We start from the raw sequence: 25,958 nt of genomic DNA, 5'->3' as shown, positions 1-25,958 counted from the left end.
TTGCCCAATAAATTGTATGTTTTATATCATTTGGCCAATAAGAAAGCTCTTCCAACCTATATATCTACAGGTATACCTTGTTTTATCGCACTTGCCTTTACTGCGCTTTGCAGATATTGCATTTTTTTAGAAACTGAAGGTTTGTGGCAACGGTGTGTTGTCAGATGATGGTTAGCAATAAAGTATTTTTTAATTAAGGTATGTAAATTTTTTGTAGACATAATGCCATTGCATACTTAAAGAAGACTACAGTATAGTGTAAACATAACTTTTATATACACTGGGAAACCAAAGAATTAGTGTGACTCACTTTATTGCAATATTCACTTTACTGCAGTGGTCTAGAACTGAACCCACAATAACTCCAAGGTGTGTATGACTGTATTGTCTTCCTTAATGCAAATCTCAAATTAAGTAATTAGGTCTGACATAAACACAGTCTTATAAATGTCTAATTAGTCTAGGACCAAATTCTGGGAATAGGGTAATTTCTGTCCCATGAAACTAAAGGCCAGTTTTCTCCATTGCAATGGCACTGATGCTTTTTTGGGATTTTTTTTTGGGGGGTGGGCCTCAGCATGTGGGATCTTCCCCAGCCAGGGATCAAACTCATGCCCCCTGCATGGGGAACGTGGAGTCTTAACCACTGGACCACCAGTGCAGTCCACTGACGCCTTTTTAAAAATTTACATATTGTATATTCATATGAATAAGCATATACAAAAACATATGTATATATATGCACATATATATTATTTATGTTTTTAAATTTTTAGGTAGATGTGTATGCATGGTTTAATTTATTTTTCATTCTCTAGGAGCTAAAAAGCCAGCCAATCTCCTTATAGGGGATATAGTGGAGCTATACTCAACAAGGAACAGTTCAGAAGATATTAGCTGGATCCTTGGCTCTGACAATTGGCATGTATTGTGTACATGTGGAAAACATTTTATAAATTTTTGCACTATAAAAATTTATATTACTAAAGACCATAAAATTTTAGCACCTATGCTTAATTTTTTTTTTTTTTTTTTTTTTTTTTTGCGGTACGAGGGCCTCTCACTGCTGTGGCCTCTCCCGTTGCGGAGCACAGGCTCCATATGCACAGGCCCAACGGCCATGGCTCACGGGGCCAGCCGCTCTGTGGCATGTGGTATCCTCCCGGACCGGGGCATGAACCCGTGTCCCCTGCATTGGCAGGCGGACTCTCAACCACTGCGCCACCCGGGAAGACCCCTATGCTTAATTTTTAAATTCAATGCTTATTTTCTAAACTTTTGTTTCCTCTGTAATTTGCTTTGGAATTTGATAAAGTTTTTAGACATTTCAAATTCATTATTTTAATACAAGTTCTTGTGTTTTAGGTTATCAAAATGTTATTTTAGTTTCCCCTCTCTATCTGTCCCAGAGACCCCTACGTTTTCAGCCTTAACAGTAAACAAAGAAGCAGTAGCAAAATGAACCTGAGAAAGGAAAAAAAAAAAGGAAAAAGAGAAAACATCACCCTAAAATTAAAGTTTTAACTGACCAACATCTTCTATCCCCTTCCACTGCCTTACCATCATTTATAAAACTTTCACTCTATCACAGATGGCATTTGAAATCTGACAATCTCTTCTGGTTAGACAGAAAAAGTTTTCCTGGACAAGGGCAAAACTGGTTCACTCCCAGCATAGGAGGCTGACTTGGGGGCAAGTCCAATTAAGTGTCAGAGTTCCCATACCCAATTTGAAATAAAAATAAACATGTATAACAATCTTTAAAGTGGGCTGATAGTTTTAAGACTTTCTGAAAAATACCACGAGGGAAAAAATATGCTTCACGAATATAAAATATGTATTAATTGCAAGAGCAAATAGGCAAGTCCTGTTATTCCAGTAGAAAAAGATGACAGCCGTGATATAAAGAATGTGGACTTCGAATTTTAAGAAACATTGAGTGTTGGCTGTGTCACTTGCCAATAAGCCTCAGTTTCTTCAACTGCTACATAATAATGACCTTGTGGGGTTGCTGAAAGGATCAAATGACTAAAACTATGTATTGTGGATAAACATACAAATAAAATTAAACATAGTCCCTTTATTCCCAAAAGGGGGAGGTGGGGGGAATAGATATTTTCAGGTTTTCCAAGGGGAAAAAACATAATGCTAGCTCACAGGCATAGATGAGGTAATGGTTCCAAAGGAATCTGCTCTGATCCAAAAGCACAGATTTCACGAGGACACAACATTAAACTCTGCATCACTTCATAATTCAAATTTAAAAAAAGATGAAGAAAAAAATTAAAACTAAAAACACCAAAGCTGTTCAAACATGGAGTCTGAACTATAAGAAGAATGCCAGTAAAGACTGCATTATGTGCATCCACACACTATATTATCCCAGGATAAAACAAAACAAAATAAAATTTATTCTACAGTATTATAGTAGATTCCAAATGGAAAATTTCTTTTCTCATCATCACAAACCATGCTCCCACAAGGACACAAAACAATACACATAGAAAGTGAGAAATTTTCCACTCAGAGCAGAGAAAATTCTTGGAGAGAAAAATAATAGGCTGTGCTTATAACCTCATATAGCATCTTAGTCACAGACATTTCCAGAATATGAAAGACAAATTTCAGGTTTCTTAGCTACCACTTTCAGTAAGGTATACACAATTTGGGAAATGACAATTTTAATTGGTATTGATTGGTTAATACCAATATTCTTTTGGAAAGCAGGATTTATCCTGGAATAAAAATAGTCTAGTATGGACATTTCACTAAAGTAACTTTTAATCCTCTTCTTAAATTGAAGAGTAGGAGATCACAAAGATCAATACTAATCAAGAGGACATATACAAATTGTCATTAATTTCATCCAAAAGTCACCAGATGTTTGCTGATGACATTGGTAGTTATCACATGGATTAAAATTTTACAGGCTAGGGGTAATATTCATCCATGCCTTTGTTTTTTTCCTTCCAAAAAAAGATGTCAACATTTTTTTCTTTTAGCCAGTTCAACTTCACTGTTTGCACACTACTGAAACAAGACCTCTTCAATATCCACCGGTTTGCTGAAGATGTTAAAGCGTTTATCTGTGGCCAGCCTCTTGGTTACATCCCTGAGAAACAACCGCAACTCTCTTAAAGTATTTTCCTCCTGGTCCTCCATCCGAATTTTTTCTGATTCTGATAATTGACGAGGTGGAGAAGGTAGTGCAAGTGGAAGAACTTCCATAGCACAAAGACCTAAAGAAAGTAGAAGAAAATGTTAAGATTCCAACATGGCAGGGTCAGGACCTCAATTACTGTTCTGGCACTCTCTCAAAATGTAGTTTTAAGAAAAGGAGAATTCCAAATACATGTGAACCATGTGAATTCAGGCAGGTAAAAATTTGAATGGAAACCGAAAGTACACTAGGGAGTGAACAGCTTTACTTTTATAAAATAACTTACAACAGGATGTCTTTACAGCACAAATGATATGATTTTAAATAATTTGATTCTGAGGTATTATTTACATACAACTTTAAGAAAAAGATTTCAAATCAACATAAATATCTTCAGGTGAAATACTTGTATACTGATTTGCTGAAGTCAACCTTATTTAAAGACTTTTTCTCAAAATGAGGTTGCCTTATAAGCATGAAATTTAAACGGGCAAAGAATAATTCTTTGATCCTTCCAATTCCCAAAGACTTCTAATTTCAGACAAGTCTCCTACCCTCATATTCTTACTGCAACACAGTTGGGATAGTAAATGGCACCTGCAGGGAGTGGGGGAAAAAAAAAGTAGTAACTAAAAAAAGAATCCCAAAGACATGAAGAAGATGGAAAACCCAGGCTTAAGTGTGATATATAAAATCTATGGTATTCACTATCTACTGTAAAACAAACAAAACATCTTCTTAGAAGGTAAAGTATTAACTTGCCTAACCATAATGCTCTCTAATTCCTTAAAAGATTTTCCTGATATCACACTGAAGCTCAGGATTAAAATCCTAAGTATTCTCGCCAATTTCTAAATAGCCCCTAAAATAAAAAATCAAAGTCAACAGGAGCAACTCAAAAAGAAAAAGAATTATGTTCAGCCTTAACATAGAAAATTCAGATCTATGGGACTAAAATATGTCTAGGAACATGCAAGATACTTTATTAAAATGAATCATTTTAATAATGAAATATTTTAAATGCTGTTATTTAGATTAACAGAAGGCAACAACCAATAATCAGAAGGTATAACTTCCATGTTGAATATTCCTAAGTTTCTGTGGGGAAAACCCCACAGCTATAGTCATTTGATAGATGTTCATCTTAAAAGCACTGAGAAAATGTGAAAAGGAGCCACTAAAGGACAATAAAATTATTAAAGTATTGGATAATAAAGCCACTGAAAAACACAGTATTGGATAATATAACCACTGGAAAACAAAGAAGTATGAAAAAGCAAGGAGTTGGCAGGGACGGGAAATGTATTTAATATCGTATAAGAATAGCTATGAGAAACATAAAAAGCAGAACAAAAAGAAAGAGGCTTAAAATTTTTTTTAACAAACAGGACTGCTATTTTCTAGAAGAGGATGAAAGATTAAGCAAGGGGATCTTACCTTTTTGCACCTTTAGTATTAGGGAAAGAAACTCTCTTTTGAATGACTTAGCATGCAGTCCTTACTTAAGCCAGGGGACTGAAAATCTAATTTTGAGGCCCCTCTTAATGCTATTAGGCCCCAATCCAAGAAAACTCTAATGCTTAAAGAAAGCCATGATAGATTTCCAAGTGCCTAGCATAATATATCTAACATAATAGGTGCTCAATAAATATTTGAAAAATCAATCAATAAATAAACCAGAAAAGGCAAATGTTCCAGCCAGTTCTTGGCCCAACAAAACTACCCTGGCCCAGAAAGCAATCAGCACAACACCTGTTGTTCACAACCTGACAATTCGAGTCCTTAGTACTTAAAGTGACTAAAACACAGCAGAACCAAAGACTTTTTCTATGACTTTTTGAGCCTCAGAATGTGAAATCTACCAGAGCATCTGGATTGAAGTGATAAAGAGACTACTTCATAAACAGTCACTCATTAGTAAAGCTTTAACAATGAGGCTATACTTCCCAATCTCCTCAAGTCAGGTAAACACAATGGCCACTTCCACATGTGTTCATCTAAAGTTAAACAAAACCTGAAAAACTGTCTTCATTTCCACAAAGAAATGGGTTTTTTAAAAAGATGACTCCAAGATAGGGTATCTCTTAACTCCAACCCACCCATTTTCCTAAAGGCTTTAGGAACTTTACCAGTGTGTTTCCTTCGTGGTGGAGCCATTGAGGCCTGATTGAGAATCAGTTCTTGGAAAAACTTTCTTCTGTCCTCTTCAATAGGCCTTTGAATATACAAGACCTCTTCGTACTGTATTCTAAAGATACATTTAACCTACACACATACACACACACACAAAGACATTAAATATTTAGAGAATTAAAAGCTTATATATTATACCAAATTATAATTTCTTCAACTTCGGTACCATTTTCAATGTTCGTTGAACATTCATGCGCGGTTAAGGTTAACCTAGTCTTAGGCTATGCTGTTGAGAGGTTCAACCTCATGGAACAAACAAGAATGAAAGAATGATCCTGTTGCTCAAGTCATTAATAAATTATACTATAATATAAAAAAGGAGAGCTGATTGTAATAGTCAGATGGCAACAATCTCAAAGAGCTGTTGCGTAAGAGCTGAAAAGTAATTATCTACAACCTACTTACAATAGAGAGCTGGGAGGATGCTAACAATGTTGCCTTATCTTAAGCTGTTTCTGTGTGCTTCCTATCCACTAACTTCCCTTCCTGGGCTCTTTCCCTACTAAGTCTATTCCACTGTATCCTCTGGAATCTTGATTTCATTGCAGAAAAACTACACCTTCAATCTCACCAAAGAATGCTCCACAATGACACCACCTTCCATGCAAAACTCCCAAGCAAAATTAAGCCAGTCATGCTCATATCCCTCAACTCCTTCCAGTTAGTGATTGCCACCTTTCCTTTGTTCACCTGCTCTATAAGGACTTTGACCCCAGATGTCCCCCTTGCAAAATATGCTGCCTAAATCCTCTTTACACCATCCACATTTGTCGATACACTTCATTTAATTCATGTTTTCCTAGAAGGTCTGTTTCCTATTTCAAGATACTAAACTCCCTGAGAACAGAACTCATCTGTTTTCCTATACCTACCACCATGCCTACCTAGCAATGCTTAATAAGCATATACTGAATGAATAAAGCTTGTGATTTTGTTACCTAGCCCACATCAAATTGGAAACTGCAAATAAAAAAAGGGAAAAGGGGGCTTCCCTGGTAGCGCACTGGTTGAGAGTCTGCCTGCTGATGCAGGAGACATGGGTTTGTGCCCCCGTCCGGGAAGATCCCACATGCCATGGAGCGGCTAGGCCCGTGAGCCATGGCCGCTGAGCCTGCGCATCCGGAGCCTGTGCTCCACAACGGGAGAGGCCACAACAGTGAGAGGCCCGTGTACCGCAAAAAAAAAAAAAAAAAAGGGGGGGGGGTCACTAATATGGAAAGAAGTACCAACAACCATGACAGTGTGGAAATACTGGATTAAAATTTAAAACATCAGATTCTAGCCCAAATATAGGTACATATTTCTGGTAAACTTTGGATAGTCCATTCAATTTGTTATGTCTAGCCACTTACTGAATTGCAGACTGTGAAATGAAGAATTACTTAAATATTATTTTAATCTATCTTTGTAACAATGAGGTACATAGGGAGTCCCTCATTTTACAGATGAAAAAACCTAGGCTTGGAAAGGTTTAAGTAACTGGCTTGAGGTCACAAAGTGAATATATAGAGAAGACTAGATTATATAAGCTCTAAAGGTCTTTTCTAACTCTAAAATCCTAAGACAGAGAAGAGACAATGAAAAGTAGCCATCAGAATTCAATACTTAGATGGGAAATTATTTATGTCAACCCAAAGCCAAAGCCTTAAAGAGTTTACATAAAATTTCACCTTGTGACCTTCCGATATTTTCTTTGAAGACTACCTTCATGTAAAAACCCCTCCAATTCTTCGATCTATACTTTGCTGGCCGGCCTTCCCTTGAAAGTTCTGGCAAGCAAATTTACCACCGAACATCCATCATGTGTCAAATATCATGCCAAACACTGCAGTTAAAAACTTGAAGAAAATAGGCTTACTTCCTGCTGTCAAGTCTCTTCAGTCTCATAAGAAAGCATTATGATACCATGCCAGAAGTGTTTTAACAAGAGTAGTGAAACAGAGGAGACCCTGCAAGGGGCATGGGTGAAGAGGCATTAGATAAGATACAGCAGAAAATGCTAACATTAACTGGGTCTTGAAAAATAAACAGAACACAATACCCTAGAAGTACCAGGATTCTGTTTAAGGGTAGTAAAACATTTAATTTCAGTTTTAAATATTCTTTCTTCTGATCATTTTTCAACATTGTGTTGAACCTGGTAAATGTAAAACCATACCAAGAGCAAGTCTACAATAATCCCCCTGATATCAACCTTCCTGATTATTACCAACAGCTTGTTTTTCTTTAAATTCACTCCTATCTTCTGACATTCCCAGCCTCAAACTTCATACTGCAACAAGACAAACCTCATATAATTCCCTGAACGAATCATGTTCTCTTTCACACTGGTTCACAACAGTCTTTATAGCTGCTATTCACTCTTTTCTAAACTGTTTTGTTTTTAACTCTCCACTCAAGCCAGTGCTTTCTGGGTGATGCTTTCTCTGACTTTCCTGGATAAACTTAGACATACCTTCTACTATCTCTCATTAAACTTTTTTTAAGTTCAATAATTTTTAGTAAATTAGTTCAGCTGTGCAACCATCACAGGTCAGTTTTAGAATATTTCCATTACCTCCAAAAAGTTCCCTTGCGCCCATTTGCAGTTCATCCACACTTACACTGCCAGCTGACAACCAATGATTTGGTTTCTGTGTCCAGAAATTTGTCTCTTCTAGAAATTGCATATCATAGAATTGGTAGTCCTTTGTGTCTAGTTTCTCTCACTTTTAGCATAATATATTGAGGCTCACCCACACTGGAGAATGTATCAGTAGTTCACTCCACTTATTGCTGAATAACATTTCACTCTATGTATATACACGACATTTTGTTTTGCCAATCACCAATTAATAAATACTTGGGTTATTTCCACCATGATGAATAATACTAGTAGGAACACTGGCGTACAAGTTTTTGTGTGAACGTATGTTTATATTTTCTCTGGAGGAGTTACCTAGCAGTGGAAATGCTGAGTCATATCATAAGTTTATGTCTAACACTTTAAGAACTGCCAACTTTTCCAAAGTGGCTATACTATTTTACAATTCCACCAGCAATACACAAGGATTCAAGTTTCCTACATTCTTGTCAATGCTTGGTGTTGTCTGTCTTTGTGATTGTATAGCTATCCTAGTCGGGTGTGCAGTGGCACCTCATTCCTGAATGACTAATGATACTGAGAATCTTTTCTCATGCTTATTACCCTAAGAATATATATACTCTTTGGTAAAATGCCTAGTCAACTCTTTAGCCCATTTTTAAATTGTAGTTTTCTTTTTAAATTGGTGGTAAAACGGTCATCAAAAAAATTTAACATTTTTAAATTGTACAGCCTGTTGCATTAAGTGTATTCACATGGTTGTGCAGTCATCACTACCCATCTACCTTCAAAACTTTTCCATCCTCCCCAACTGAAACTCGACCCATTAAACATTACCTCCCTACACTCTCCCTTTCCCCAGGTCCTGTCAACCACCATTCTACTTTCTATCTCTATGAATCTGACTACTCTAGGAACCCTGTATAAGAGGAATCATACAATATTTGTCCTTTTGTGACTGGCATATTTCACTTGGTATAATGTCTTAAGATTTACCCATGCTGCAGTTACTCTTGTTGTAGAATGTGTCAAAATTTCCTTCTTTTTTACAGCTAAATAATGTTACACTGTATGTATATGCCACATTATGTTTATCCATTCATCTGTTGATTTCTACCCTTTGGCTACTGTGAGTAATCCTGCTAAGAACATGGGTATACAAACATCTGTTTGAATCCCTGCTTTCACTTTTTTTGGGTATATTCCCAGAAGTACAACTGCTGGATCATATGGTAATTTTGTTTAATTCTTTAAGAAATCACCACACCAAACCATTTATTTTCAACAGAGGCTACACAATTTTATATTTCCACCAGCAATGCAGAAGGGATCCAATTCCCTCACACCCTAACCAACACTTGTTATTTTCTGTTTTTATGACAGTAGCCATCCTATTGGGTATAAAGTGGTATCTCATTGTGGCTTTGATTTGTATTTCCATAATGATTAGTGATATTCAGCATCTTTTCATGTGCTTTATTGCCATGTGAGTATCATCTTTGGAGAAAATCTATTTAAGTACTTTGCCCATTTTTGAACTAGCCGTTTGGGGTTTTCTCTGTTGCTGAGTTGTAGGAGTTCTTTATACACTCTGGGTATCAACCCCTTATCAGATACATGATTTGCAAATATTTTCTCCCATTCAGTGTATTGTCTTTTCAATCTGTTAAGAGTTTTATTTTTAATGAAGTCCAATTTATCTATTTTTTCTGTTACCTGTACTTTTGGTGTCTCATCCAAGAAATCACTGCTGAATCCAATGTCATGGAGCTTTTCCCCTATGTTTTTTCCTAAGGGTTTTATAGTTTTAGGTGTGTTTTTTTTTTTTTTTAATTTGTTTATTTATTTATTTATCTTTGGCTGTGCTGGGTCTTCGTTGCTGTGTGTGGGTTTTCTCCAGTTGCAGCGAGCAGGGGCTAACTCTTTGTTGTGGTGTGCAGGCTTCTCATTGTAGTGGCTTCTCTTGTTGTGGAGCACGGGCTCTAGGCACATGGGCTCCAGTAGTTGCGGTACATGGGCTCTGTAGTTGTGGCTCATGGGCTTAGTTGCGCCGTGGCATGTGGGATCTTCCCAGACCTGGGCTCAAAACTGTGTCCCCTGCATTGGCAGGCGGATTCTTAACCACTGCACCACCAGGGAAGTCCTTATGGTTTTAGGTCTTATGTTTAGTTCTTCAATCCATTTGGAGTTAATTTTTGCATACAGTGTAAGAAAAAAGTTGAACTTCATTTCTTTTGTACGTGAACATCCAGTTTTCCAGCACCATTTGTTAAAAGGACCATCTTTTTCCTGATGAATGGTACTCACACTTATCGAAAATCATTTGACTTAGTCTTATTATTATGCTGAAAGAGTTTTTTATACATTCTGGATATAAGTGTTACCAGATATGTGATTTGATATACTTGAAATATTTTCTACCTGTCCGTGATTTGTTGTTTTTTTTTTCATTTTCTTAATTGTGTTTTTTAAAGAATAAAAGGTTTTAATTTTGATAAAGTTTACCATATCTATTTTTTCTTTTATGGATCATGCTTTTATATGTTCTACTATTACAGCACTTCTACTACTATATTATTTTTTCCAGGTCTCTCTTCCCTCTAAACTTTAAATTCTTGGAGAACAGTGGCTATCTGAATTTTCGCCTATTTTATTTCATTCAATGAAGATACTGTACTAGAAATATGTACGTGTATACATGCATCTATGTGTGAGTATTGTGTGTGTATGTGTGTGTGTGTGTGTGTGTAGAAACTGTGTTAGGCAGTTAGACACTGTGAATGGAAGAGTGAAGAAAACAGACACTATCTTAAATAAATTACATTACATTGCACAGAATAGGCAACACATTTTCAATGAATGAACAATGATCTTAACTTGATGAATACAAAACTCCATTTCCCTAACCACTCATCAGCCTAATCATCACAATATGCAAAAACTGTCTCTCTGTAGTTTTAGAGAGAACAGGGCATTATAAGTGTGCATAGCCTTTGGAATCAGACAAACCTGGGTTCAAATCCTTGCTCTGCCACTAGCTGTAAGACCCTAGGCAAGTTACTTTACCCCTGTTGGCCTCAGTTTCTTCATCTGTCAAATGGGAAAGTAATACTTTTCTCATGGAACAGTTTAAGAACATATGTTAGATAATATATATGATTAACCTACACAGTCCCTAGCACATAGTTGCATAAATATCAGCAATTCTTTCATTAGCAAATATATTTTTTACCTCATTTATTAAAATGTTAGAATTGTTAGCCCCCAGTTTTGAAGGTAGTGTCTATATGACCTCTGTAATCGGTAAAACTAATGGTTTAAAACATCAAAATCAAAAAACAAAAACAAAAAAACCCTCAAAATCTCAAAAAGAAAAGGTGTGGAAAATGAGGTCAGAAATGAATCTACAATAGTTTTCATAAATAAAGTTTGCTTTCCTTAAAACAAAACAGGTACACAATCCATCAAGTAAAAATAAACATTAGTATTTAACATACCTTAAAATAGTAATAATTCATGTTCATTTACTATACCTTTTTTAATTAAAAAAAAACTTGGGAGGATCACCTTCCTCTTAAATTTTAAGAAATCATAAAATTGTTTTACAACCAAAAAATTAATACTAAGATATTTCTCTTGTATACATGATCATTTATCTGAGTTTTCAATGTCCCTACTTGATGTTTCTACTTAAGTTACTGATTTTTACCTCCCAGGTCCCACCATAAACTGAGAGACACAAAATGACATGAAATACTGAGAAGACAAAATACTGTATGTAATCTTTACTTTCATCAGTGTAGCTGAGGAGATATTTCTTTAAAATTCACTTCTAATATATTGAATTATACCATTCTAAGCCTGCCCATAATTTAATGCCAAAGTACATACTGTGAATCTCTTCAGAAATTTAAGCGCAATTCCAAAGTCTGCTTTCCTTCCTGCAAATATTTCTACTTTTATCCGCTTCCTTGTTTAAAAGTCTCCTTACTATGCTCAACCTTTGATTCTTTTTTCTAATTCTCCTGAAGAGAAATAACTTGCAATTCTCATACATAGCAACTAAAATTCTCCAACTATTCTCAGAAAAGGTCTTCAGGGTCCACAGAAATAAATTTACTTACACTAGAATTTTGCAACAACAACAAAAAAGAAGCATGAGGCTACGCAGGAGTTACTTAAAGCCTCTGTGATGATTCAACAGTTTCTTTTTTTCATGCAACAAACATTTACTAAGCAATTCCACTGTATCAGGAAGCGAAGGGCAGTAAGACAGTCCCCTCCTCTCAAAGAGCTGTGGTCTAGGTCAGAGAGTCTCAAATGTTTTGGTCTCCACACTTAATTAAACTCTTAAAAATTACTCAAGAACCCAAAAGAGCTTTTGCTTATCTGGATTATATCTGTCAATATTTATGTACCAAAAATTAAAACTAAGAACCTTCCAAATTATGTATTCATTTAAAACCTATTACATGCTAACATTAAAAAATATATTCTTTTAATGAACTTATCTATGAAACAGAAACAAAATCATAGACATAGAGAACAGACTTGTGATTACCAAGGGAGAGGGTTGGATTGGGAGTTTGGGATTAGTAGATGCAAACTATTACATATAGAATGTATAGGGCTTCCCTTGTGGCACAGTGATTGAGAGTCCACCTGCCAATGCAGGGGACACGGGTTCGAGCCCTGGTCTGGGAGGATCCCACATGCTGCGGAGCAACTAAGGCCATTCACCACAACTGCTGAGCCTGCACTCTAGAGCACGTGAGCCACAACTGCTGAGCCCACATGCCACAACTACTGAAGCCCACACGCCACAACTACTGAAGCCCACACGCCTGGAGCCCGTGCTCTGCAACAGGAGAGGCCACTGCAATGAGAAGCCTGCGCACTGTGGCGAAGAGTGGCCCCTGCTCGCCCCAACTAGAGAGGGCCCACGCACAGCAACGAAGACCCAATGCAGCCAAAAATATATAAATAAAATAAATAAATTTATTTTTTAAAAAAGAATGTATAAACAACAAGGTCCTACTGTATAGCACAGGGAACTACATTCAATACCCTGTGATAAAGCATAATGGAAAAGAATATGAAAAAGAACATACATATGTATAACTGAATCACTTTGCTGTATAGCAGAAATTAACACAACACTGTAAATCAACTATACTTCAATAAAATAAATGTAAAATATATATATATTCTTTTGAAAGACATATTTTTCCAAAATATAAAACATTATATATATTAAAAAAATTTAGTTAGAAAAGTGGCACTGTTTTACATTTCTTCAAATCTCTCTTATGTCTGGCTTAATAAAAGACAACTGTATTCTCATTTTCTGCCTCTGCATTCAATCTGTTACAGTAATGTTGCTCTGATTGGTATACATGAAAAAAACCCATATTCAAGAAGATACATATTTATTTGCAAAAAAACAAAAAAGAGGAATGTGACAAGCCTCTGAAAGTCTTGTGGAGCCCACAAGGGTCCTTGGATCACACTTTGATAACAGCTCGTCTAGAACAATGATTTCCAATGGTTTTTCTTTCTTTTTTTTTTTTTTTTTTTTTTTTTTTTTTGATGAAACACCTCATCAGTAAAAAAAAGTTGAAAATACTACCTCCAGACTTGACACTTGTGCATATCAAACTCAATAAATGATACTTTAAAAAAAAAAAAAAAGGACTTGCCTGGTAGGGCAGTGGTTAAGAATCCGCCTGCCAATGCAGGGGACACGGGTTTGAGCCCTGCTCCAGGAAGATTCCACATGCCACGGAGCAACTAAGCCCGAGCACCACAACTACTGAAGCCCGCGCACCTACAGCCCGTGCTCCACAACAAGAAGCCACTGCAATGAGAAGACCGTGCACCGCAATGAAGAGTAGCCCCCGTTCTCTGCAACTAGAGAAAAGCTGGCGTGCAGCAATGAAGACCCAATGCAGCCAAAAATTAATTAATTAAAAAAAAAATACTCCCTCCAATATATACATACTTACTTAAATGTACTATTCTAATAATATTACTATTTGTATTATGAAACATACACACATTTTTAAGATAATATGAAAAATGAATAGAAGTTCTAATATTTTTCTCAATATCTCAATGCATTGTCTTACTTTGGGATTAAAAAGAGAGAGCTATACAAAGACACATTTACAAGAGAATTTTAAAAGGGCTCCAAAAGATGAGATTGTCACTCTGTCCCACAAAAAGAAAACATTTTTGTATCCCTAATATTAGTCCCATGATGACTAATTTTTTTTGTTTGGTGTTGTTTTTAAAAATTGAGCAGATAACCTTTTCTTTTCATCTCTGAATGAGTTTATTTTCTGATGAGAACAGCAGCACTTATTACAGAAGATTTAGAAAACAGGTAACAAAAATAACTATAATCTTAAGACCCAGAGATAATTACTATTAACATTTCTATTAATAGTTACATATAGTTTTTTATATATGACTATATAACTAATATATAATTATTTCTATATAAACCCAGATAATGCCATATATATTGATTTAATATCTGCAATTTTTAGCAATACATTCAAACATCTTTTCATGACATTAAATGTCTTCTACATCAATATTTTTAATGGTCTCGTACTTCATGGAAGGAACCCACTATAATCAATCCCCTACTCTAGGACATTTAGTTTCCAATTGATGAAGAAAGGCTATGATAAATACTCTTGTACTTTTTGTGTTGCCTGTGCTGTATCTTTGTGTTTGTCCATGAAGAAAGGCTATGATACTTTCTGTGTTGTATCTTTTTTTATCTATGAAAAACTACTTACCTATAAATGGTATTGCTGAGCTAAAATGAATAGACATATTTAAATCTATTACTATGAACTGTCCTGGAGAGAGTTTATCCAACTTTTTTTTTTTGGCCTATTTGATAGGTTAAAATCTGTATCTTACTGTTATTTTAACTTACCACTGTATTTTCTTAAATATACTATAGTAACTGGCTATTTCTCTCTTTCTTTTAGAATCACTTAGTTTTTACTACCCACTGTCTACTTCATGTCCTCTTCCATAGATCTGGCACCTTGCTAATCTACAGTTACTCAGTCTGCAACTCTCCATGCTTTTCATTCATCTACCAAATATTTATCGGTACGTGCTAAGTATTATTCACTACTATTTCAGTCTGTGACCTAAACAAAGCAATATACTAATGGCAAAGCTGAAATTAAAATGAAAGCCTTGGGGGCAGAGGAGGCTTTCCTAAGGACAATTAGTATAAAATGTTATGTAATCAGTAGTCTAAGAAAAACCCCATAATCTTCACCCACAAATGTGAATATCCATAATAGCTTTAGTAGCTATTTGCTATAATAAGGGCAGAGAATACAGAAGACAAAGGGTGGGGGGGTGAAATTTCAGGATTCAATGCTAGTAAATTTTTAATATTTTAGCTATTAATTAAGGTTATTGGTAAACAAATAATGAAAAAAGCCTACTCACCAGTAGTAGGCTTTTTGAATCCACTAAAAATTATAACAATATAGCAACATTGAAAATATATAGATGCAATGTTAGTTTTTTAAAAAACTAAACCAACAATAAAATCACATATGCAAACAGACAATAAGAATAGGCAAAATTAAAACTGCTGTGTATCAAGATAGGTTCAGTAAGACTTTTATTTACAAATTTTTCAAATAATATAAGGAAACTTCAGGTAAGTATATATTCCTAACTAGAGCCCTTAATCATCCCAATTTTCTTTATTTTTTATAAAATTATAATAAAACTAGTTGACAGTGAGGATCTAATTTTTAAAAGTGGCTCCTAGGTTATGTCCAGGTTCAGTCCACTCTCCTAAGTCAATTTCAAGTGCACTCTTACTTTATAATACTAATATAATACCCAACATATTATAGCTCTGTAGCTTCCAAAAGAAACTCACATATACTGTCTCACACCAACAAGCCTGTGTTATTATCCACGTCTTATAGGTGAGGAAACTGAAGCTACTCTAGGTTCAAATATTTATCCAAAATCAAGACAAGTAAGTCAATACCAAGGTTTTTCTGACTCTTACTACATACATCTTTCCACTAAACTTTATTGCTCCCTGTGATAAAAAATATTTTGATTAATGGTCTCCAAATAATATCAGATTCTGAATAACAAAAAATGAACTAGTCTACACTTAATATAATTTTCTTACAAGAGCAGTAAGTTGTACAAATCCAGTTTAGCAACAAGATAGATAATAAGAGCTAAAACAGAACAAAAGAACTTGGTAAAAAAGAAAAATCTGAATCATAAAATTCTACGTAATCAAGATGTATATTATAGCATTTGAAACATGTAAATTATTTATAAGAACTGTGTTGCCTGGGCAAAATATTTCTAAGCATTTCAAAAGAAGATTATTTCAAAACCTAGTAAGCTCAGAATGTTAAAATAATTTCTTAAAAATCAATTTCATTCACATGAGTTGATCTAACTAATTTGTTTCTGAAACTGTGATTTTTATCTTATACTCTACTATTGAGTTGGATGTGAATTCAAACGCTAAATATCAGATTTGAAAAATATGCACAGTCATAATAATCTTCAGCTTAACGTGATGCTATCAATGAAAGAGCTGAAAGGTCAAATCTCACCAAATAATCTAACAGATGATAAGAGTGAGAAGGATAGTTATAATGGCATTAATGATGACACAGCTAAGATCTTCTTAGTAGGTACTATATATGTCGAGGTCCGGTCTAAGCATGAATTATCTCAAAATTCACAACAACACTGAGAAATATATCATACATACCAAAAAAAAGAAACTGAAACTTAAAATGTTAACTAACTTAAGTCACATGGCTAATAAGTGGTACAACCAAGGCATGAACCTTGACAGTACTGATTTTATAATAACTAAAATTTACAAGGTCAAATTTACAAGGTCAACTATTTTAAAACCATATTATAAGAAAAGATAAATATTTAATGAGTTCTCACCTCTTCAGGAAGTTCACTGTACATGGTTTCAGAGGTAGACAATAAAAATATGGGTGAAAATGATGGTATATCTTGTAGCAAAGTCAGAAAAGTTGCTCTCACAGTTTCACTGACAGCTTCCCACCAATCACCAATGTGAGGCATGTAAACAATACTAGGTACTGTTCTTCGAGCTTCACGAAAAATCTAATTAAGGAAAGAACTGGCATTAAAAATTCAAATAGATATTATTCTAATGTCTACACAGTAACCCCCAAATACATTAAATGTGTCAGGCCTGTTACTATAATTACTTTCAGCCCCAGTATTTAAGCTGTTCAAGATATGATGCACAAGCCATACATACAGCTTCTATCTACCTTTACCCCACCTAAGAAAAGGAGTATTTTTTTGTTATTTTATTATTCCTATTCAGTATATATTAATAGTATAAAGGCATCAAATTGTTCCACTTATCTATCATATAAATAAAGCAAAACACCACTATAAAATATGCTGCAAATAAAGAGATAAGCATGTACCTATACGTCACCCACTTAAGAGTGATTATCAGGAAGCACAAAGAAGAAAAAGAGACATAGTTTACATGTTCATGCACATAGGCTAAAATCACTAAACATATGAATTAAATAAATATTTTAACCAAGATGTACCACCCTAGAAATTAAAATTAATGAACTACCTGCTGAACCACTTGTTTACCTCCCATTACCTTACTTAATTCAACCTTCTATAAAATAGTCACAAAATACCCTTAATCTCTAAAGAACAATAAATAAATTAGCTAAAAGCTATGACATACTCCCACTTCAGAAAATAGAAAATAAAGTTCCCTCAGGTGTTAAAAAGAGTCTTAACCATAGCTTCAGTCACAATCTGCCAACACATGCCAATAAAGACCAGGTTGGCTATTAATAAGTTGTCAAACAGAACTACTGACCTTTACATAAAAGTCAACAACAGCTCAACAGCCCATCAACAAATTCTCACAGATTATTATGACATCTCGTAAATACTTTTAACGAGTGTAAGTTAAAATGACTATCTTTCTTCAATTTGAGACTTCTACTTCTAAAATTCTCTACTATTTTCTCTTAAACACATTTCAATTAACCTATATAATGTACAAGATACAGAAATAAGAATCAAATAATTTAAATGATTAGGATTATCAGAAACATTCCTAAAATTCAAAAGGATTGTTTTTCTTTAATGAGTAAGCCTACCACTTGCATGAATTTTTAAATACTATATTTTATATAGCTTTAAATCTCCTGTGTAAAATAAAATGTACTGCCAATTAATAATAAGCCAGATGAAAGATACTCAAATAAAATTTTCCCCCAAATCGGAAATGTAGATGTTATGATCACTCACATCAAAAGTAACATTTGCTCCTTCCCTTCCTTTAATATTTGCATATCCACCAATCCAGAACAGTTGTACAGTACAACTCCTTCAGGACTCTCAAATTTTGACCTTTTCTGCAAACACGCACCCTCTTATCCTGGATCTTGAAAATCCAAGGATTACTGTTTTCCAAAGTTCATGTAGAAGATTCATAAGAGAAAAACAAGCATAAATATTGGCAAAAGGAAGGAACCATACAGGAGCACAAAGGCAAGAGAGGCATTTGATTCCAAAAAAAAAAAAAAAATTTTTTTATTATATGCCACCCAAATCAGGTATGGTATGTGGAAGACAGTGACCAACACCTGTTGCTGATAAAACCAGGGGAAGTCAGCAGGGAGAGAAAGGTGATTATATGAAAAAGACTCACAAACTACACAGCTTACTGAGAAACCTCACAAAACTACCTACCCTAATTCAGCCATGCAAGTTACCACATGCCCAGGGAGAGATGAGACAACATGCCTTTTTAAAAAAATGAAATACTGCCTTGCAGTCTAGTATTTGCAGGTTAGGTTTTCTATATGTGTTGAGAACATCTAGCTGCTAGCAAATATCAAAGAGTATGGGCAAAGCAACAGAAGGTTAAGTGATAATAAATAAAAAACTTTACAGAGCCAGAAGTTAAACAATGCAATACTGTAGGTGTTTTAAACTTATTTGCAAGGCTGAACTAGATACATAAGGTTTTTTTTTCTATTTCTTTCCTTTTCTCATCCAAACCTCTCAAAATTAGCAAACTGAACATGATAATGATACTCTAGTAACCTTTTTATTTCCAAAGACTTTAGGAAACTATCTTTATAAGTAAACTTTTTGAAATTATATTTGAAAACCTAGAAGAGAAAAAAAAATCAGGAAAAAAGTCTAAGACAAATATAGAAAAATAAAAAGGCTCTGCCTTTCTGGTCCATGAATATATAATTACATGGACTGAGAATTAATCTAACTATATGCAATACCAATAGCCAGGAAATATTTTCGAAATTTTCTCTGAGGTGTTTAAAGGAAAAATATCCTTTATTTCCAGAAAAATTTTAAAATACTACTAAAACAAGTTTTCTTTTTAAATTCCTTACCCCATGTTATCTCAGAATATTAAAATAAACTTTCATATTTTCTTTAAATAGCCAAGCTGTACTAATTCTCCTGTTCTTGAAATGAAATTTCAAAAAGAATAGAGACTGAGAATAGTATTTTAAAATTCAGAAAAAAGTTTAAACCTATTGTGATTTTTCTATCATGTAAAATCGGCTCCTCTGCAGTTTGCTGGTAATTTTTGAAGTTATGGAATAAGATACACTCTGTGAAATCAATTAACCAGATATCTCATAGTAGAAAAATAAAGCCTAGTTTTAGTGAAGCGGCAACTGTCTTGGGAACAAGTGATGCCATTTGATAACTAGAAAAATACTCACCTACAGGGTGTCTTGGATTGGTGGATGTGCAAGGTGTAGTAGAAAACAGAAAAACTGTTATAGAGAAAAAAAGACAGTAGGCCAAATTACTGAACCAACCGTTTCAAAATACCTCTGACATGACCAGCACTCTTGCACAAATAAAATGAACGTACACCAGTGTATGTGAATGTTCATTTTGATTCTTTAAACAGTATATTTCTGGCCTCTTCTTGTCCCAGACATCATAGTCCCTTATATAACTTTCTTAAAGTTTCTTTATTTAAAAAATATCAAAAACTACTTTCTCTGAATATTAATGATATGAAAGGCAAAAATAAGGTCACTGAAATTAGAAGTATCCATGCAAGGAAGCACTAACAATATAAACTGCACCTATATTTATAAGGGTCCTTATCTCAAAAGCTAAATTTCAAATCAGTACATTAGATGCCAAATTAAAATGTTCTGTGCGTGAAAATTCACTGTATCTTTAAAAAATGGAGAATATACAGCCCATAACAAGCCATTTTCATTAAAAACTGAAAACTGGAATCATTTTAAATACAGAGGTGCACGAAGCAGAAACCTCCAAGCCAGTACAGCTTTCACTTTCCTAAAAGGGGCTATATGAGAAAAACAACTTTTTGCCATCAATAAATTTCCAGAATTTGTCTTGGTCACGTTACAGTACTAAAATTATAAAACACAGGTAAAAGAAAAATCTTGGGGGCTAAATTTGTTCTCAATTTTTATAAAAACTAAAAAGCACTATTTAAATAAGTTTAATTCCTTAAACCATGCTATCAAAACTGTTAAAATAAATAATATGTCTCCATTACTGATAACTTTACTATATTTGTCACTAACTCCATTTATGTTCTATTGACCTAAGATTTACTGAGCATCTCTGTGAAAAGAAGGCACTGTCTGGGATCTGAAGATTCAGGATTCAAGAAATAAAATGCTCAATTTCTTTACAAGCATATAAAATCAGCCTGTCATAAAACACAACTATACTAGAGTTTCTGAACAATGGATTTAATACAAATCAACATTTCTTGAAAATTAAAAACACCCAAATTCCTTTTCTGATATTTTCGTTGCTAAAAACGTCAATAATTTCAGTAAATGTGATACAATTTGGGCCAGGATAATTTAATTTGTTTACAATTCAAAAAAAAGTGTGCTATGGTAAAACACAGATGTGTACCCACGTGCACAAACACAAGAGTATCCAAAGTATACACAGACTGTTATGGAGAAACCCAGAAATCCTTTTTCACAAACGCAAGAACATCCAAAGTATACACATAGGTAAGTATATTAACTCCTTAATGCCACATAACCAAAACAGATTTCCCCTGAGAATTTCCAGATACAATTTCATTCTAGGGAACAAAAAATACTAAAATTTTCACCCCCCAAAATACTTTACTGACCATGTGAAATTACTCATAACACCATATAGTACCCAAACTCCAAAGCTTTGAACAGACCATATTTAAATTTATCAATTCGATCATACCTCTGTATTAATGAAAAAGATTAAATATAACACTCATCAATCCCTTTTTTCCTAAATCAGCAGTAGAAATAATACAAAAGGTAAAAAAATACATATGAAAATGTCAGTAAGGGGACTCATAGTTGTTGCTATTTTTTTTTAAGAGTATTAATACAGTAAGTCTTTTACTACAGATACTAACATCTCTGACCTTGTTGTAGGGTTCAATAATTACTTGTGAACTTACTGGGACAATCATACATCTTCCAGGCTACATCAGTTTCCATTCTCCTTCCAGAGCCTTTGGAAGACTATGAAATGCTCTGTAACATACATACACACATGCTCACACACATACACACAAAGAGCTACTTTATGAACTCAGGCAATTGTTTCAGTTATAAATGTCGAACTACTGTCCAGTGATCAGCTAAAGTACTATATTTCAAAGTGTGATTTACTGAAAACCTAGACTACAACTGGGGTGCATGTTTGAAGTGCAGATTTCTGGGCTTATCCCAAATTTCATGAATCAGAATCTCTGGGTGTGGAGCCAGGGAATCAGAAATTTTAATAAGCACCCCCAGGAGATTCTCATGCTCATTAAATTTTAAGACACAATGAGGGACTTCCCGGGTGGTTCAGTGGCTAAGACTCCGCGCTCCCAATGCAGGGGGCCCAGGTTCAACCCCTGGTCAGGGAACTAGATCCCACATGCCGCAACTTACAAGTTCGCGTGCCACAACTAAAAGATCCCGCACACAGCAACAAAGATCCCGCGTGCCACAACTAAAGACCCGGCGCAATCAAATAACTAAATAAAGATTTTTTAAAAAAGAAAGTAAGAAAGAAACAATGAGAAGAGCCTACAGCAGTCACTAACTCCTCTACCATTTTTCATGCAACTGATAATATTAATCAATAGCTGGGGCATTCAGAAGAAGAAACAGAAGTTTTGTCATATGTCTGCTTGTATGTGGATGTTTTAAAGAATGGCATAGAATTAAACACGGTCCCCATGGTATAAAGAAATATGAAGTAGGGCCCTTCCCCCCTTACCATCTTATCACACACATAAATACAGATCTTTAAAGGTGATTTAAGACTTCTTTCCTTTAAAACTACCTTTTATGTTCATGTTACACTATTAAATAACCCAACTTAATTTATATTACATATCTCAGAGGCAGGGGAAAAGAAAATCACAGAAGAATAACTTGCCACAGACCAAACCCTTATATTCCACATCTATTTAGAGAGGATTCTACCTATAGAAGGACTAACTACAAAGAGAAGTAAAGCAAAAGGGAAGAAAAGAAAGGGAATACAGAACAGAAGGATAGAGAGAAGGGGTTTTTTATCTTTCCAACATTTCAGCACCTGACTTATGCACTCTCTTCCCTAGGACTTTTATACCTACTTATACCCAGGCTTGCAAATCTCTACAAATTAAGAAAAAATTCCTCAGTTTCATTATATAATAGCCTCTTTTTAAAGAATTTTCCAGAAAAGACAGTATTATGTTATATTATATTATAATAATTAATTTTAAATATGCACTTAAAATACAAACAATCAGGGATTAACCGTGACAGTTTGTTTACGTGGTCTCTGGTCAGTGTTCAGAGAAAGTCTGAGCTTTAGCTACCATGACTACAAAATTCTGACTCAGTGCCTGGTTAGATTAGACATCCAGGTGGTGTTCACTCAAGAATAAACCCTACTTCCAACCCAGAAGCTCACAGGTGAAAGCAGAGAAGATGAGATGTCTTGACATAGTAGATGCAATGTAACACAACCAAAACAATAAATGGAGGGTTTTTGTTGCTTCCCACCACCAAGTGACACTTCTCTCCACCCTCCTCACCAACATGACAGAAAAGTAGTAAAAGCCAAGATATGTGAGAGACCAAAGAACATGCAGTCAGAATTCAAATTTAGCCCAATGATGTCAAGTAGGATTCAGAGAAAAAAAAAAAAAAATCCCAGGATTCCAATAAGATCAACATATAGTTTACTACAGTGCTTCATATTTCCTTACCTAACATTAAGCCCGTATTGTGTTTGTGAATATACACACACATTAGCCATAAGGAACAACTATAGACAGAATGTTCCTCTTTCAAAGTGATTTTATCTTTCAGTTTGTTTGATACTGTCAAGTATACATGTAAAAGGAAACAAAAAATTCTAAACCATAGAGCAGAGTGTAAACTAAAATGACAAGGTTTATCCATTCCCCAAATCCTCCAAATTCCTTCCCCCAAGCCAGAACAACAATTATTAACAGTTTTTGGGGGGTATTCTTGGATAAAATTTCTACTTATATATAAACATGAACATGTATTTTTAAGTTTTTTTTTACACAAAGATCATACTTAGATTGATTTATAACTTGCTTTTTCACTAGTATCTCCTTCACCTTTCCATATCAGCCTATGTAAATCTACCTCATTCTTGTTAATGACTTCCTAGTATTCCTTTGTTACTATACTTTATTTTAGCCAGTCCACCATAAAAAGGACACTTAGTTTGTTTCTTTTGTCTTATTTTGTTTGGTAATTCTACACACAATGCTTTGATGAATAACCTTGTACATTCAGCAGTGAATACTTATAGCTAATATAACTTTAGGAAATGTTTTTTAATGTAAAATTCCTGGGTCAAAAGATACTTGGAAGTTTAAAAGATAGTTCCAAACTACACTCCAAAGTCAATTTAAAAATTTACATTTCCACTAACCAAGTATGAGCACCCATATCTCCAATATTAGGTTTATCAAGCTTTTCGTTTTTACAAGCCTGATAGTTGTTTTAAAATAGCATCTTACTGCTTTAATCTGCTTTTTTTTTTTTTTTTCACTTATGAGTAAGGCAAAGAATCTTCTCAAATTTTTATTGGTTGCTTTTGCTACTTTTTTCTCCCTATAAATGTCATGCTCCTACTTTGCCAATTCTTTTATTAGGCTGTTATTCTTTCTTCTTCCTGATTTTAATATATCTTTGTATAGTGAGGAAACTTGTCCTTGACATGTGTTGCAAATACAAATTTTTACCAGGTTATGTCTATTAATCTTATTTAAAGAAAGTTTCTTGTCATATGTAATTTAAAATTTTATAAAGTCAAATTTGTTCTTATCTTTATGTTTCCTGGCTTCCATTCATTGCTTTGAAATTAAATACTTTCTCATGTCCAAGATAATATACTGACCTTGTGAATTATCCTAACACTTTTATAGTTCCACTGACAATCTAGAATTTATTTGGGGGCTAAAGAAAAAGGTAGGAAATCCAGTTTTGTTTTTTCTTATTCCCTTCATAGAGCCAGCCAGTTTTCTAAGACTATTTATTAAATAATCCATCTATTCTATGATATCAAATGTCATCATCATCATCATCATCATCATATACTCAACATCATCAGATACTAAATTCTATTTCTACATAGGCCTAAGCATGATTTCTCACTTTTGTTCTGTTGTTTTGTCTATCCATGCACAGGTACAAATACTTCATTATCACAGTTCTATTACATGTGTAAACATCTGGTAGGGATTCCTCATTACATATTTTTCTCTAGAATTCTCCCTGTTATGCTCATATTTATTTTCTAGAGGAAACAAAGAGCCTTTTTTTAACATCTCCTCTTAAATTTGGAGGGATTATAATTATAATTGCACTTAATTTATAGATTAATTTAGAAAGAACTCATAGCTATCCAATGTTGAGTCTTACCAGCCATTAGCTGTGAAAGGAGCTGCAGCAGTAGTGATAAACATGATGATAGCTGTCGTTGTTGAGTACTGTATGCCAAGACTATTAGATGAGCTTGTTTTAATAATCACAGTAATCTTATGTGGTATCATTATCTTCATTTCACAGACGAGAAAATTAAGGCTCAAATAGGTTAAGCAACTTGTCCAAGGCCACAACCAACACACAAGTAGCTGAGATTTTAATCTGTGCAATATGACTTGAGTCTACACTCTAATTTACAGAAATTAAAAACAAGGTGTGTCTTTCACTTATTCAACTGTCCTCAAGTGACTTTTTAGCTTTCTTCTTTTAGGCCATGCAAATTAATTGTTTAAGTTAATTCCCAGGTAAACTTAGCTGCTATTTTAAATGGGACTTCTTCTTCCATTACACAGTTGACCCTTGAACAAGGCAGGGGTTAATCTGTGTATAATTTATAGTCAGGCCCTCTAGATTTGTAGGTTCTCTGTATCCACAGGTTCAACCAACCATGGACCTTGTAGTACTGTATTTACTGCTGAAGAATATCCATGTATAAGTGGACCTGTGCAGTTCAAACCCGCATTGTTCAAGGGTCAACCATATTTCTAACTTCTTATTGTTTGTATAAAAGAAAACTACTGATTTTATAACACTAACTTTGAAATTGTCTGCCTTACAGTTTTTCAGTTAATACTACAATCATATCATAGGCAAATATTTATAACTTCAGTGTGTTCATTCCAATATTTATATATCTCACATGTAACTGAATCAATTTTGCATGCCTTAGTGATGGTATATTACTCTTTCAATGTGCTACTAGATTCCATTTGTAGTATTTACTTTATGACCACTGTCTAAGTGAGATTAGACTACAATTTTCTTTGTATTTCTTTCAAAGGTTTAGCATCTCTCTTTTTTTTTGATTTCACGTCTTTCCTTCTTTTTCTATGCTTTGGAAAAGTTTAACTGGCATCAAAATAAT

At 34.4% G+C, this 25,958-nt stretch overlaps 1 protein-coding gene across 2 annotated transcripts in view; it reads right to left on the bottom strand.

The window, feature by feature from the left end:
• The window catches only part of ATAD2B (ATPase family AAA domain containing 2B), a 152,359-nt gene that overhangs the window by 32,805 nt on the left and 93,596 nt on the right, over positions 1 to 25,958 (bottom strand). The window contains exons 19-21 of one of the 2 annotated variants that reach the window (XM_059079156.2): positions 16,923 to 17,108; positions 5,290 to 5,425; positions 3,043 to 3,239 (exon numbers count right to left, since the gene is read on the bottom strand). In XM_059079156.2, coding sequence (XP_058935139.1) covers positions 3,043 to 3,239; positions 5,290 to 5,425; positions 16,923 to 17,108 — 519 coding nt within the window. The remainder of the gene's footprint in view (positions 1 to 3,042; positions 3,240 to 5,289; positions 5,426 to 16,922; positions 17,109 to 25,958) is intronic. The other variant, XM_059079157.2, reaches the window with a different exon arrangement.

Source organism: Kogia breviceps, chromosome 11 (genome assembly GCF_026419965.1).
Source record: "Kogia breviceps isolate mKogBre1 chromosome 11, mKogBre1 haplotype 1, whole genome shotgun sequence".
NCBI lineage: Eukaryota > Metazoa > Chordata > Mammalia > Artiodactyla > Physeteridae > Kogia > Kogia breviceps.
The sequence above is the reverse complement of the archived record's forward strand: the minus strand, read 5'-3'. Positions and strand labels throughout refer to the sequence as shown.